The following is a 16,369-nucleotide window of genomic DNA, read 5'->3' on the forward strand; positions in this document are numbered from 1 at the left end:
GACTACCAGGGAAGTCCTTTAACGCAACTCTCAAGGGTTTTGGTTTTAGGAAATCAGTAGTTTAGCACTGCTTTATTAATATACAGTACATATTAGTTAACCTTCAAGCTAATGTAAATAGTAATATTTACTTCACAAAAGGTGTTTTATTGTAGCATTGCATGTGTTTTTGTCCTCGACCTAATGGGCAAAAAAGTTGACATGCATAATTCTTCTTAAAGATAATTAGATATGTCAAGGAATCTTTAATTTGGGCGTATTTTTTCTTTAATAATGATCTAGGCATTGTTGATGAAATTCCTTAACATCTGTGTTTACTGATCATTGTGACTTAATTAAAAGGTTACAGTTATAGCATGGAAGATTAAAAAAATAGGACCTTTTTGAGGATGCGATGTGTTTTATTATGAAGTTTTTCTTTTTTATAAATTTATTTTTGGCTGCATTGGGTCTTCGTTGCTGTGCGTGGGCTTTCACTAGTTGCGGTGAGCGGGGGCTACTCTTCATTGCGGTGCGCGGGCTTCTCATTGTGGTGGCTTCTCTTGTTGTGGGGCATGGGCTCTAGGTGCCTGGCCTTCAGTAGTTGTGGCACGTGGGCTCAGTAGTTGTGGCTCACGGGCTCTAGAGCGCAGGCTCCTTAGCTGTGGCTCACGGGCTTAGTTGCTCTGCGGCACGTGGGATCTTCCCAGACCAGGGCTTGAAACCGTGTCCCCTGCATTGGCAGGCGGATTCTTAACCACTGCACCTCTTATTAATGAATTAGAAATGTCCTTCTTATTCCTGACAGAGAAGAAAATACATAAAGTTAGTTACTTTATATACTAGAATTTTCTTCACTCTTGATGGAAATGCATACTGTTCTGAGTTATAAACACATAGAATTTCAACTAATATATTGTTCAAAAGCATTGTATGAAGAAAAAGTTAAGGCTTATGTGATTTCCCTTCCCCCCCCTTTTCTGTACCCACTTAAAACCATCAAGATTGGGCTTCCCTGGTGGCGCAGTGGTTGAGAGTCCGCCTGCCGATGCAGGGGACATGGGTTCGTGCCCCGGTCCCGGAGGATCCCACATGCCGCAGAGCGGCTGGGCCCGTGAGCCATGGCCGCTGAGCCTGCGCGTCCAGAGCCTGTGCTCCGCAACGGGAGAGTAGGCCACAACAGTGAGAGGCCCGCGTACCACAAAAAAAAAAAAAAAAAAAAACCATCAAGATTTACTTGGCGCTCTATAGTGGCATTGCCCAATATAAATATAATGTGAGCACCATACTGAATTTTAAAGTATTTTGCAGGTATATTTAATTAGTAGAGTTAGTTTTAGAAATATTGATAAATTTTACTTAAATATGTCTAGAATTTTTCAAAATCATGTTATGCATATAACAATAGATTTTTTATGTTCTTTTAAAATACTAAGTCTTTAAAATCCAGTGCATATTTTTTATTTACAGTACAAGGCAGTTTGGAGTGACCACTTTTCACATACATGGTCAGAATGGGATGTTACCATGTTATGTGAATTAATTCTGTAATAACATGTCTGTTATAGTTTGTTATTTTATCCTTATTTGTCATCTAAAATAAGAGGCAGGTACATGGTCAGCAAGCTTTCAAAAATGGTGTGCAAATTCTGAAGTGGTGATGTTTGTATAGTTACGTAGACATTCGTGACCACATGACTGTTTGAGAAAATTGGAGTCAAAAGGTTGGTAACTGTGAGCTACTAGCGCTTAGGGGTTTTTGTTAGGGCACACAGATTTCTTGAAGGAGTGTGTGTTGAGGGTTCCTAAGATACTCTCATGCTTGATAATTTGCTAAAAGGGCACAGAAATCAGAGAAAAGCTGTGAAACTCATGATTGTTTTATTACAGTGAAAAGATAACAGATTAAAATCAGCAAAGGGGAAAGGGTATATAGGGTGGAGTCCAAGAGAAACCAGGTGTGAGTTTCCAGTTATCCTCTCCTAGTGGAGTTGCATGACAGTGCTCCATTCCTCCAGTTGTCCTGTATGACAGCATGGCAAAGTGGTGCCAGCCAGGGAAGCTTACCTGAATCTTCGTGTCCAGAGGTTTTTTTAGGGGTCAATTACATAGGCATGGAAGTACCTACATGACTGTCTTTAGTTACTTAGTCTCCAGTTTCCCTTATTCCTCCTCCCCCCTGAGGCCAGGCTGATAAATGGTGTGGCCCAAAGCCCCAGGCATACAGAGATAGGGATTTACCATAATTCACATTGTTAATATAAATTACCTGGTGTGGCCCAAGATTTTAGGTGTACAAAGAAATTTATCAGGCAGGATATTGCAAGGGGTCAGAGGTTATCTTCTAGGAGCTTGTCTTAGGTGATTCCTTTCTTTGGAATATGCAGAGTTTAACCCCCCAAGCTTTCAGAGTTACCCCTTAACTGCACAGGATGATTCTGGATACAAAGGAGGGTGTCTCTAGTATCAATTCTTAGAGAAACAAAAGGGTAGATGAAGATTGGTGATAGCTCAATTCACCTTAAATATCTAATATGTTTTAAGCAAATGGCATGGATTACTGACTGTCAAGGTAGAGCTATATAAAGGCTGACTTTGAGAAGTAAAGAATCTAGCATTTAGGACAGCCATATAGTTACAGGTTTCTTAGTTGGAAACAACTCTTAAAGTTTACTGACTGCCTCCTATAAATTCACCTTGTTTGCTAAAGTGTATGTTATCTCCTTTAATCCACATCTGAATGTCCATTTCTGCCTGTGATGGGAGGAACTTGTATCAGACTAAGGCTCTCTATGAGACTAGGGAAAAAATATAGTTTGAAGGCATCGTAGAGCTTTTGAGTCAGTCAAGACTTCAGGAGTAAAGATTCAGGAGAGAAGAGAAATAGACGTATTCTGTGGGTTTCCTCTAGAGATATTTTCTAACTCTTAAGCTCTTTTGGATAAGAGGATAAAAGTTGAGCAGTGTATGAGAGATGAGCAAAAAGCAACTGAGGGAGTTGAGTGGAGCTTTCAATAGTTTCTGTTGTTGTTTTAGTCCTAGGTTTGCAGTTTGAATCTTTTGAAAGGCCACACCATAGGAGTGGGAACAAACAGAAGTAGGCCAGACTTTACAGTATCTGAAACTCAGTCTCAAGCCAACTCTGTTCCTGATTGGACTGAGGTAATCTCTTACTCTGACTGCTTGTTAGAAAAAAATTAAATCCTTTCTGGAAGAAGATAATAACATCATCCAGAGCTTCTACATTTTTTCTTCCATATTTTCATACAGTCATTCACATACAATGTGTAGTATTCAGTAAAAAAATCACTATGCATTCAACAGGACCAACAGAGAAAAACCAGCATAGAAACAGGTTATGCATGTTATTCATAGGTTGTGTAATTCTGCAGTTATAGACAAGAACTTTAAAATACTATAACCTAGTCATGAAAATAGATGGCAAGGTGAAGAATTGCAGTAGAGAACTTGAATCTATAGAAAGGGATCAAATAGGAATTCTAGGATTGAAAATACAATAACTAAAATTTAGAACCCAGTAGATCAGTTTAACTGCGGTTTAGGCACAGCTGAAAAGAGGTCAGCTGGAAGGTTAGTTAGTAGAAAATATTCAGCAACATTGATTTGTCTTTAAGTATGTAAAACAGAGTTGGTAAAACATAGTATTATCACTTATAAACTTGTATTCAGTACCCTACCCCGAGCCTTTGAGCAAACAAAAATTATTCATTAAAAATATCTTATGTAGAGTTCACTTGTTCAGCACACTCAGCTACTTGGAATAGAGCCCTAGGATGAGAAAATAAGCAAAATACTTACAGATTCAAGATAGATATCCAGAGCTGGATGGTAAAACAGGTATTTTAGCATAGGGGAGTTAGAAGCAGCTCTTAGTTGGGGTAATGGTTACAGTACACTTGGTAATCTGGTAAACTAGCCCACCACAATTAAGACTGTAAATTAGAAAAGAAGTTACAGGTAAATAATTGAGGAATTGGTTTTGGCAGCAAATACCTTGTTTGATCATATCCAAGACTCCACTATGAATTATACCATTAGTGTATGTACTACTAGGAAAAAAGAAAGCTGTCAATTATAATTGACATCCCATTACAGTAAGTCCCCTACATACAAACCTTCAAGTTGTGAACTTCAGAGATGTGATATGTGTTCCATCAACATCAGGCGTGAGTGAAATTGCAGCTTGCCCTCCATCTCCTATTGCAGATGATCCTTCAGCTCTGCCAGTTCCCACCTCCTCTCCCTCCTCCAGTCAGTAACTCTTCTTGCCTGTTCACTCGATGCCAGCCCCTGTATGCCAACTGTTGTACTGTACTACTGTACTTTTCAAGGTAGTGTACTGTAAGATTAAAAATGTTTTCTTTATTTTTTGTGTTTGTTTTTATGTACTATTTGTGTGAAAAGTATTATAAACCTATTACAGTACAGTACTGTATAGCTGCGTGTGTTAGTTGAGTACCTAGGCTAACTTTGTTGGACTTATGAACAAATTGGACTTATGAACACGCTCTTGGAATGGAACTCATTCGTATGTAGGGGACTTAACTGTAATTGTGATACATCCTGATTTCAGAGATGTTAAAATGTGGGGGAAAAGGTAAATGGTAATCTTAGTTTTAAATCTCAGTTCTATCCGTAATTGTTTGTTTGCCTTCTGTCAGGGAACTTCTTTGAGCCTATTTGCTTATTTGTGAAAATGGGATAGTATAGTATGCTCTTTAGAATTAGGAAGACTAAATGAATTCAGAGACATGAGAGTGTCTAGTATGGAGTAGGCATTTGAAACCTGTTAATTTGACTTTTATTTTTTCCTTCTAAAATTTGGCATTGTTAAAATAATAGGAGGAGACTCCTGACAGCTGACCAGGGTGGGGGGAAGAACAAACCCCCAATATATTGGCTAAATAAGAAGTTAAAAAAGAAAATTTCTGTTGGAGCTGTTTAATAAATTGTCAAGCATCATTCTTTATTCTCCCTACCCCACCTCTTTCACCTGTCTTATCCCCTCAGTTATATTTAAAAGTATCACTGACTGGTTCCAATATGATGATTGATATTTATAATAATGGAACCTACACATCAAAATAATGATATATTTTCACTAAATTGGTTTTTACAAAGCTCATTTTAGGAAGATTTGTAATCCTTCTAAGTTTAGTTGTGATGCTTAAAATCTCAGTCTTTAGTTTTGTAGAATTCTTCCTCTTCTGATGATGCGATATGAGTATGGCATTAATTCAAGTGAGTGGATCTTTTTAAGGAAGGGTTGGATTTTGTGATGTTTGATGGATGTGAGAATTCCTCATTTTATTCTTATTTTGAAGATTCCCAGTAAACCGAGAACAGCATTTTTCTGGAGCTGTAAGATATTCATAGCTTTAATCTTATGTTCATTCTGTTCTCTTCTTTCAGGATTTTTCAAGTCACATTCAGTTGATAGGATGAAAAAATTTAAGAGAAGGCTATCCCTCACGCTTCGAGGAAGCCAGACTATTGATGAATCGTTGTCTGAATTGGCTGAACAAATGACTATTGAAGAAAACAGCAGCAAAGATAATGGTAAATATTGAGGGGGTAGGGAAGGGGAGGAGAGAATTGAATTACATGATAAATCGAATGTAAATTTACTTTCCTGATTAGTCCTTAGTAGGTTCCTTCTGTTTATTTCTCTGCCGCCTTCCCTAGTTCAATAACTTTGGCTTGCTTACTGGAATGTTCCATTCTTACTCCAACAGTGTTACTATAGCTGGTCTCTAACCCTGATGAATTCTCTATCCTGTTTATCTTTCCATTTTTCATTAGTTCTTAAATAAGAATACTTTGTATAATATTATCCTAGTTAAGTAGCTATTTTAAAATTAACATTTAAATATTTTTGTTTTCTTATAACCAAAGTTTATACAGCTTAAAAGTGCATAGTAAGTTTGTGAAATTCCTGGGAATTCCCTGGTGGTCCAGTGGTTAAGACTCTGTGCTTTCACTGCCGAGGGCCTGGGTTCAATCACTGGTCAGGGAATTAAGGTCCCACAAGCCATGCGGCGTGGCCCCCCAAAAAAAAAGTTTGTGAAATTCCTGTTTTAAATTTCATCAGTTTTATAACATTATATATGCATATATTGACTATCCACATAGACGACAAGGTTTATCATATGAGTGAATCATACCATTTTTTTACTTTATATTGACCAAAGAATCTATCCATAGTATTGAAAGCAGTTAATAGTAGATAGGCATATAATGTTTCACAAGTTTGACAGTTCTTTTTACAGTGTAAAGTAGTTAGTACACAGATGTTGATATAAAATAAAAAGTTTGTTAAATTGAATGGATTAAAATGCAAAATCCTGATGAAATCTGTAGAACAAGCCTACATATTCAAAACTGAAATAGCCCTAGAGATGTCATAGTAATAACCAGGAAGGAGCTTACAGGAATGGCTGCCAGTGTGTCATAATGTGCAGATTCTCTTCCTTGCCTCTGCCTGAAGTTCTTCTGTTTAGAGGTTTGTGGCAGTTGGTGAAAACATGAATACCCTCACCCCCTCTGGATGAAATGTAACTGTCCTTGTGAGAGAGGGAAAGGTATAATGGAAAGTGCTCTGGACTTTAAAAGTCATGGATTGGGACTTCCCTGGTGGCGCAGTGGTTAAGAATCCGCCTGCCAATGCAGGGGACATGGGTTCAAACCTTGGTCCGGGAAGATCCCACATGCCGCGGAGCAACTATGCCCATGTGCCACAACTACTGAGACTGTGCTCTGGAGCCCGTGAGCCACAACTACTGAGCCCGCATGCCACAACTATTGAAGCTCACGCACCTAGAGCCCATGTTCCACAGCAAGAGAAGCCACCGTAATGAGAAGCCCGCGTACAGCAATGAAGAGCAGACCCCGCTCACCGCAACTAGAGAAAGCCCGTGTGCAGCAACAAAGACCCAACGCAGCCAAAAATAAAATAAATAAATAAATTTATTTTTTAAAAAAGTCATGGATTGGAATTTGGGATACACTTACACACTTATTAGTTACATGACTCTGGGTAAGTAATTTATCCTACCCAACCTTCAGTTTATCTCTTCCTCAGAAGGGTCATTATTTTACTCAAGGTTATCTGGCTCATAATATAGGAGGGGAAACATAGATGAGTTTGGTAGAAAATTTAAAATAATAATTTGGTTATAGTTTACTTTAGGAGAGAAATATTTTACATTTGGATCAAATCTCAAAGCTGATATTATAATGTTTTACTTTTATTCCTTTTGCCAGGAGAAAAATCCTTAATTCTCTCTCAGATCCCCTTTGATTTCTTGTTATTAATTAAACCCTGTATATTCATTCTTATGATCCACTCCACGAGTCTTGCGAGCTATTCGCCAATGATATTCAGGAGTAAAGTAAGCACAGAATACATCTTGATAGATGCTTTCTGGGAACACATTCTGGATGGGAATTTGACTACAAGACAGACCTCTTAAAAATAAAAAAAGAGTGTGAGTCAAAGAAAATGTACATACTTTTTGGAGAGCTAATTAATATTTTAGATTCATAGCATATTTCCTGGAATATTTTAGTATTAATTGTCTTAAAACATGCTTAATTTATAATGAATGGTGAAACATTGAAAATTTTTTTCAAGTAGAACATAGTTTAAAGTTTACTTTTATTCTAATAGTAACATTAACAATTAGTAAAGAAGAGAAAATAGAAACTCTGCTGAGTTTCCTCTTTAAGTTTTTCGAATTACTTGAAATAATACTTGAAGATGTCATAATAGACTGATTCCTCTTGGGTTGCAGAGATTGCTGGTAGCATAGGCTATCTCTGAGTTATATCTGCTATTACTTATTTCCTATGTATAACAACGGCACATGGGACAGCTTTCACAAAGATTCTTTACCTTTTTGGTTATCTTTCAGTACCTGATAGCTGGTTCCAACATTTTCTTTCTTTATGGAGTTTATCTTAAAGGTAAAAAGCTCCTAAGATCGGTAACACACACAGTCTGTGTCTGAATATGGTTTAATGAATGAGAAGAGGTAGACTATACTTCTTAAAAGATCTTCTCACATACACTATAACCAGTTTGTAAAGCAAGTGATATTTGTCTAACAACTATATAGTGGTAGTGCTGGCTTGAGGAGGAAGAATATAGTTTATAACTTTCTTAAACTAAACCAATTTTTCATCTCCTGTCTTTTGTTCAGTCACTTGTATGAGCAGAATCCTCTTACTCTTGCATTATATATAGGCAGGTGTCTCTCATGCATATTCTAGGACAAATAAAATGAGAAAGTACACCTAAATGGGGCTAATACTATAAAAATCTTGGAAAAATTATAATGCATATGATACAGTTGGTGTATCAAAATGTACATACACTGTCACTCATACATGTTCTACCTCCATCCAAAGAGAATTTGAGCTATTATCTCTATTTTGATAATTATGAGTCATACTGTGAAGGCTTTAACTCAGTTATAAATGTATAATATAATTATAGTTCGCATTAGAGTACCTTTCTAGATAAGCTAGTGTGTTTACAGATTGATCGGTGGATTGAACCCCAGGGAAAGAGGAATCTTGAATTTATATTTAGTATGTTAAAATTAGGTTGAAAGTTTGCAAACTTGGTTGATTTAAGCATACTGGCCTTAACTCAATACAGCTTTTCCTAATTATAAAATGAAATTTTTGCACTAAAATTTACAAACTGAAGTATAAGAAACATTTTTTTCTAAAGTACTTTCAAGGAAAGAGAATTCTGAGCACATCAGATTTTTTTTTTTTAGTAACTGAGAAGGCACTGAATATTTCATTAAAAAAAAAACTGTCAAACATTAATTCATCTCAGTTCCTCAGAAGTTAAAAATAGAATTACCATATAACCCAGTAGTTCCATTCCTAGGAATATATCCAAATAATTGAAACAAGTATTCAAACAGAATCTTGCACATGATGTTTATATTTATAGCAGCAGTATTTACAGTATGCAAAAGGTGGAAACAACTCAAATGTCCATCAACAGATGAATGTATAAACAAAATGTGACATATTCCGGGAATGGAATATTATTCAATCATAAAATGGAATGAGGTACTGATACATGCTACAATATGGATGAATCTTGAAAACTGAAAGAAGCCAGACCCCAAAGGTCACATATTCTATGATTCCGTTTTTATGAAATATCCAGAATAGGTAAATCCAGAGACAAAAAGCAGCTGAGTGGTTGCCAGGGACTCAGGAGAGGGGGGAATGCGGAGTGACTGTGTAGTAGATACAGGGTCTCCTTTGGTAGTGATGAAAATATTTTGGAACTAAATAGAAGGGATGGTTGTACAACATTGTACATCTACCAAATAAAATGATTAATTTTATGTTAGTGAATTTCATCTCAGTAAAAACAGTTCATCTGAAAAATACCTTTTTCATAGATTCTTGATTTGCTTGCTAGAAGTCTTACTATGATTTTAGACATACAGAAAGTTACATTTCATGATGTTGTCTTTAAGTAGTTAGCCTTACTCTGTAATGAGAAGTGTATTGAAATTATTGATTTGATGAGGAGGACAGGTGACAATTTAATTATGATGAAGAGAATAGATCACACTTTTAGAAAGGCAAAAGTAGTGTTTTATTACACGTAAACTATTTGAGGCTTACAAAGGCAGCAATAACAAGAACAAAAAAAAACCCCAAAAGGCAAAGATTGAAATGGTCCAGTTTTCCTGATATTCAGTTTCTTGTCCTTACTCCTCAGTCTGCGCACTGGGACAGTTTATCGTGTTGTTCAGAATTAACAAGACTAGTTTTATGGATATTGTGAGACCTTGTCTTATTTCCAGGTTTCTCCCTTTCTCCTGGTAATCTGATACATCGGGGTCCCCAACCCCCCACCCCCACCCCCGGGGCCGAACAGCAGGAGGTGAGCACAGCAGGAGGTGAGCGGCGGGCAAGTGAGCAAAGCTTCATCTGCTGCTCCCCATCCCTCCCCATGGCTCGCATTACCGCCTGAACCATCCCCCACCCCCACCCCACCCCACCCTATCTGTGGAAAAGTTGTCTTCCACGGAACGGTCCCTGGTGCTAAGAAGGTTGGGGACTGCTACACTACATGGTAGCAGTGACAGTTTTTGACAATAGTGGATGACATAGGGTGTTCTAAGTAGTGCTAACTCCTCCAAATAGGACAAGGTCTGTGAGAGGATGAGGCTGAAAGCACAGACTTCATTGGATGTATGTAGGGTCTGGAATAGGATCGGGTTAATAAGAGAGCTTACAAGAGCAGGATTAGGAACCAGAGAGTGAGTTAAGGCTACGAGGTGTTGGCTAAGAAATTCGTTCTCCTGATCATAGTAGTACACATAATCAGAATATCCAAATAAGATGTCAAATAAATTTCTTAGTGGAATCTAATGATTGCCATGTTATGATATTAAAAAGTCATTGAAATCCTTACTTGGAACTAATTATAGAATAGGAAAGATCTAGTGCAGGTTTTCATATAGATTTCCATTACTTTTAAAAATATATTGTAAAATATATATAACCTGTAATTTACTATTTTAACCATTTTGAAGCATACAGTTTTAGTGTTAGTACATACATTCACATTGCTGTGCAGCCACCACCACTAACCATATCTAGAACTTTTTCATCAGCCCAGACTGAAACATTGTACACATTAAACAGTAATTCCGGACTTCCCTGGTGGCGCAGTGGTTGAGAATCCACCTGCCAATGCAGGGGACACAGGCTCAAGTTCTCGTCTGGGAAGATCCCACATGCCGCAGAGCAGCTAAGCCCGTGTGCCACAACTACTGAGCCAGCATGCCACAACTACTGAGCCTGCTCTCTAGAGCCCGTGAGCCACAACTACTGAAGCCCGCACGCCCAGAGCCCGTGCTCCGCAACAAGAGAAGCCACCTCCATGAGAAGCCCTTGCACTGCAACCAAGAGTAGCCCCCGCTCACCACAACTAGAGAAAGCCTGCGCGCAGCAACGAAGACCCAATGCAGCCAAAATTTAATTAATTAAAAAAAAAAGAAAACAGAAAGATCAGTAGTCTGTAATAACCTATATGGGAAAAGAATCTGAAAAACAATGGATACACGTATATGTGTAATTGAATCACTGTGCTGTACACCTAAAACTAACACAACATTGTAAATCAACTATACTTCAATATAAAATAAAATTATAAAAAAACAAAATAGTAATTCCCCATTCTCCTCTCCCTTCAGGACCTGGTGACCACTATTCTCCTTTGTCTATTTGTCCTCTTGTGTCTAACTTACTTCATTTAGCATAATGCCTTAAAGGTTTCCACTTCTTTTTAAAATAGAGTATTATTATCTTACTGAACTGTCCAGTTAATTGCTGTCATAATCTTGAAATGTGTGAATATTTGACCTCATCTAGTCCTATGACTTCAGCTACTATGTAATGCTGACTACACCGAAATTTGTTTCTCTAGTCAGGATTTTTTTCTGGATCTTTAGATTCATATCGAAATGCTTACTTGGCTTCTCCACATAGATGTCTAAGAAGAACCTTAAATTTAATACATATGACTAAACCACAAAGCTTGATTTCCTCCCCCCACCAAATCAGCTTCTACTCCAACTTGCCTCACTTAACCTAAACCACTTAAAGCTAGAAATCCAGGAATTATCCTTGATTATTTTCTCTTTTACCCTTTCTTCCTTCCTCTACCATTGTAGTTTCCTATATATTTACTACATAAATAACTTTTAAAAACTCACTGTTAATGATAGTCATTTGCATACTTGACACTTGATTCCAATTGTCCTTTCACATATTGTATTTCATATATTTTTAACAGTCACTCTATTGGAGATTTAAAATTTTTCTTTGGATAAATATTTTTAATGTAGGTTATCACTAAAAGCTGTGGTGGGGTGCGGAGAGTATGTATGAAAGTAATTTTGCAGCCAAGTCTGCTGGCCTTCTGGTTCTGCCTTTGTGTAGTATATCCTAAATCTGCCTGCTTCTCTTCATCCTAGTCCAGGCCACCATTATTTGTTGCTTCGAGTACTATACAATAGTCTCCTCCTCCTGTTTCCCTTCTGTTGTTTTCCTATCATCTGTTCTCCAGCAGCAACCAGAGTGATGTTTAAAAATTTTTTAAATTTTTGAGAATTAATAGATTCAGGGGAAGTTGCAGAGATAGTATGAGAGGTTGCTTGTACCTTCTCTCAGTACCCCCACCCCCCCGCTTTTGGTTACACCTTCTGTGACTATAGAACATTGTCAAACGCAGGAAATTAACATTGGAATAAAGCGTCAATATAATTCTATGTCATTTTATCACATGTGTGGATTCATGTAACCACCAGTGCAGTCAGGATAAAGAGCTACTCAGTTGCCACAAAGAGACCGCTCGCATGCTACCCCTTTATAAGTCGTCCCTGCCTCCTTACCTCCCACTATCCCTGACCCCTCAGAGTGATATTTTTAAAACATGAATCAGATCATATTACCTCCTACTTCAGAGCTACCATAACTGGTTCCAATCTCAGAGTGAAATTTAGACTTCTGTGGTGACATATAAATCTGCTTCTCTCTCTGATCTTACTTAATAACACTGTTCCCCCCACAATTATTACTATAGCTACACTTGCTTTCTTTCTGTTTCTCTGATGCAGTGGTTCTCAAAGTCTGACCCCTGGACGAGTAACATCAGCATCACCTGGGAATTTGTTAGAGATGCAAATTTTTGGATTCAATGCCTGACTTACTGAATCAGGAGGTCTGGGGGTGGGACCCAGAAATCTTGTGTTTTAACAAGTCTTTGAAGGTGATGCTGAAACATGCTAAAGTTTGAGGACCATTGCTCTAATAAGTCAAACTCTTTGCCACATGCTGACTTCTGCAGTAGCTTTTCCCTTTGTCTGGAATATCTTCTAACCCACCTCTCACCCATCTTCCTATGACTGGCTCTTTCTTGCATTTATACTTATTTTGAAAATACCTCTACAGAGAGAACTTTTTTCAATATTCCAGTGTAAAATAACCACTCATTTATTTTCTACTATATCTCTCTATTTTAATCTTTTGCATATTACCTGTCATTATCTGATATTTTTCTTATTTATTAGTTTCTTATCTTTTTTCCCCTTAAGTAGTTTTTATAGTTTCAAAGAGTAGTACCTTGTTTGTTTTGTTTACTTCTTCATGCCCAGGGCCTGGAAGAGTGCTTGTCAAATGGTAAGCACACAATAAATATCCCCTGAATAATTGAATGTATTTATGATCTCTGTTTTTTGTTTCGTTTTGTTTTTTTGCAATATTCCCCAGTACTATAAAGCTATGTTTCCCAGGATAACTTCAGAGAGCAACTAAAACGAATGTCTCTAGGCAGAATATTTATATATTATGATTGCAGATATGAAATATTATAACCTAGAAAGAGAAGATGTTTCTTATAGTTCTAGCCTGTATCCCCGAGTGTTTGTAACTAATTTATATATTCATGACAGATACCCTCTTCCCATTCATTGTTAAATCATTGTTTGTTTCGCTAGGCTTAGGTTAAGATCCCCAAATCTTTGATCAGCTAGCTATTGCCAAGGAATGTACAGGCATGGGACATGGACTGATGTTCTGCTTTACTAGTTATGCATTTCCCCTACCTCCAGTCTGGTGTTCTACCCAGAGTAGATGACCTAGGCCTTGTGTGATCCTTGAGGGCTCTTTTGCCCCATCCTCCTCCTCTCTGCTCCTTTTAGGCAGCCATTATTAGTCGAGGCGCAAGCCCAGTGGCCTTCTTGGCTCATTTTTCATAAGCCCATGCCATGGTCTTTCTTGTTCTGTGGATCTGAACCACGCGGTCCTGCCAGTTGTTCTCTGTGTCTGATAAATCTTTACATGTAGAGGAATCTCCTCATCAGGAAATAATCCTTACTCCTGATTATCAGCTACAAAAGAAGAGCCAGCTGCATGTTAGAGGAAAAGATACTCAGAGAAGCCCACTTCCTTTTAAAATTCCTGACTACTACCAGTAAAAACGTAATTCTAATACAGAAGACTGTGAGTCACAGAAGACTTCATGTCCTTAACAGTTACCAAAGCTCTTTGGAGGTGGAAAGGCGTCATGAGATTCCCTATAAACATTATAAAACAGGATCTCCCCCATTTAGAATTAAATAATTTTTAAGTATTTTTGTAATGTTTCTGCATGGTTATAGGCCTATGATTTTTTTAAAAAAACTCTTTATAGTAAAAAATTCCAATTTGGGGTAATAAATTTCAAAACTTCTATATTGATCTGTACTTAAGTACTTCTGTTTTATTTACTAACTTGACATATTTTTTGAATGTCTAGCAAGTAGGGATATAAGTTACTTCAGGCCAGGATCATGTCTTTTATATTCTACAGCATGCCTAATCATAAAGCCTATATGAGGCAGTCAGTAAACGTAGAATTATGGAAACAGTCTTGAGATGTATTAAACAAATCAAAAATCTTTGGGCTATATTAGTAATTTTGTGATTGCTAACCAATTTTGACTATATTAAAAATCGGTAATTAAGTTACTAGATCAGTTCCAAATAATGAAGAATTTTCTGTATTTTTTCATAGAAATTATTTTAATTCTAGTACTTTATATACATAGCCAAAGAAATGAGGTTAAATGTAACGATCTCTATCATAATCTTTGTTTTGTTTTCTCTCTTGCTTTCTCAATCCTTCTCATGTGATCCTGGATGGAATGATTTTTGGATTCTCTGAACCACAGAGCCTATCGTGAAGAATGGCAGACCTCCAACCTCTCACAGTATGCATTCCTTCCTCCACCAGTACACAGGGTCCTTCAAGAAGCCTCCATTGCGGAGACCACATAGCGTTATTGGAGGAAGCCTTGGCTCCTTCATGGCAATGCCCAGAAATGGAAGCAGATTAGGTAATTTGTTTTTTTAAAAAATTTTCTGACTGTAGCTTATGTCCATAGCTAGGTTTTAGTTGTATGCAAGTCAGCCAGCCTTTATTATCTAGTTTTTTTTGTAAGGTAAAAATCAAGTTGAGAATAAGAGGGAGAGCAGAAAGATGGAAAGGTCTAGAGAGGCAGTAGTGCTGACACTACAGAGGAATAATATTTGAAAATCTGTCCACCAGGAAGAAAACAAAACCCTTAAGAGGTGGATGCAGGATTTCAAGATGAATAGCAGTTTGAGATGGTACTTAATTTAGGGTCATACTTAGTAACTCCAGATTATCACCATTTGATAGCTTAGTGTAATAATTAGTACATATGATGATTACCTGAGTTATTATTCTTACATCACTGTGTCATTTTAAATATCTAGGAAAAATATATATCTGCAAGTTTCTGTTTATTTCTCTGGTCTTTTTTGATGGTTTCTTATTTATTTATCATGTTTTGTTTTTAAATAATTTTAAGTATAATTATTTTATAGTCTTATGACATAATTATATTTACTGAAGTTCCTGAGGGTTTTATTCTGCTTCTTGCTTTATCTGCTTACTCTAGCCATAGTAGATTATTTTCTCATGTGTTTTGTTAATTTTAGGAGGATGAGCTTATTATCTACAGGGGGGTTTTGTCTGTGGCTTACACTGGCTCATGAGAGATGATGGTTAAAATTTTCAGAAATTTTGCAAGCTGATTGTTAAACATAGCTATTATTAAAATTTAAATTATATACACATACAATTAAGTAAACTAAATTAAAAACAAAGGTAATGAATACTCAAAAGTCATTATTTCCTAATTATTTTACTACACTTTACTGTTGTCTATGCTTTGGGGGTTATTTATTTCTATTACATCTGAATAGTCAAAATACTGTGTCATGGTGTGCCCATTTCCCAACTGCATGTTCAGCGATGCCATGTGGGTAGCTTGAGGTTGGCCATGAACAGAGTATTTACCCCACAGAAGTTGGAAAACACTTCAAATCAGGGCTTAATTTATTGTTCTCTTGATTGTCTAGACTAGGGGTTGGCAAATTTTTTCTGTAAAGGGCCAGGCAGTAAAAATTTTTGAGGTTTTGTGGGCCATATATGGTCTGTTGCATAATCTTCTCTTTAAAATAATTCTTTAAAGATGCCAAAACCATTTTTAGCTCAGGGCCATACAAAAACAGGTCACATATGCTGATCCTTGGTCTAAACTTAAGAAAGTGACGTTGAAAACGTTAGTAATGCAGATTAAATTTAAAAATGTGTTGTCTGTCTGTAGCTGTTGCATTGTGAATTACACAAAAATTGAGCCATTTGAGAAGTAAATATTCTTCAGTTACTTAGAAACTATTACCTGATTCAGGAAAGAAGTTGCTCATACCAGTGACAAATGAGTGAAGTCTTGACGTAAGCCTCCATCATTTC

At 37.0% G+C, this 16,369-nt stretch overlaps 1 protein-coding gene across 9 annotated transcripts in view; it reads left to right on the forward strand.

Moving 5' to 3' along the window:
• Positions 1-16,369, forward strand: part of CDK17 (cyclin dependent kinase 17) — a 97,078-nt gene that overhangs the window by 43,958 nt on the left and 36,751 nt on the right. For 8 of the 9 annotated variants that reach the window (XM_060164852.1, XM_060164856.1, XM_060164853.1 and 5 more), the window contains exons 2-3: positions 5,413-5,559; positions 14,760-14,924. In XM_060164852.1, coding sequence (XP_060020835.1) covers positions 5,442-5,559; positions 14,760-14,924 — 283 coding nt within the window. In that variant the 5' untranslated portion in view covers positions 5,413-5,441. Of the gene's footprint in view, positions 1-4,211; positions 4,332-5,412; positions 5,560-14,759; positions 14,925-16,369 lie in introns of those variants that run through there. The other variant, XM_060164850.1, reaches the window with a different exon arrangement.

The sequence above is a fragment of the Lagenorhynchus albirostris genome, chromosome 11, assembly GCF_949774975.1.
Source record: "Lagenorhynchus albirostris chromosome 11, mLagAlb1.1, whole genome shotgun sequence".
NCBI lineage: Eukaryota > Metazoa > Chordata > Mammalia > Artiodactyla > Delphinidae > Lagenorhynchus > Lagenorhynchus albirostris.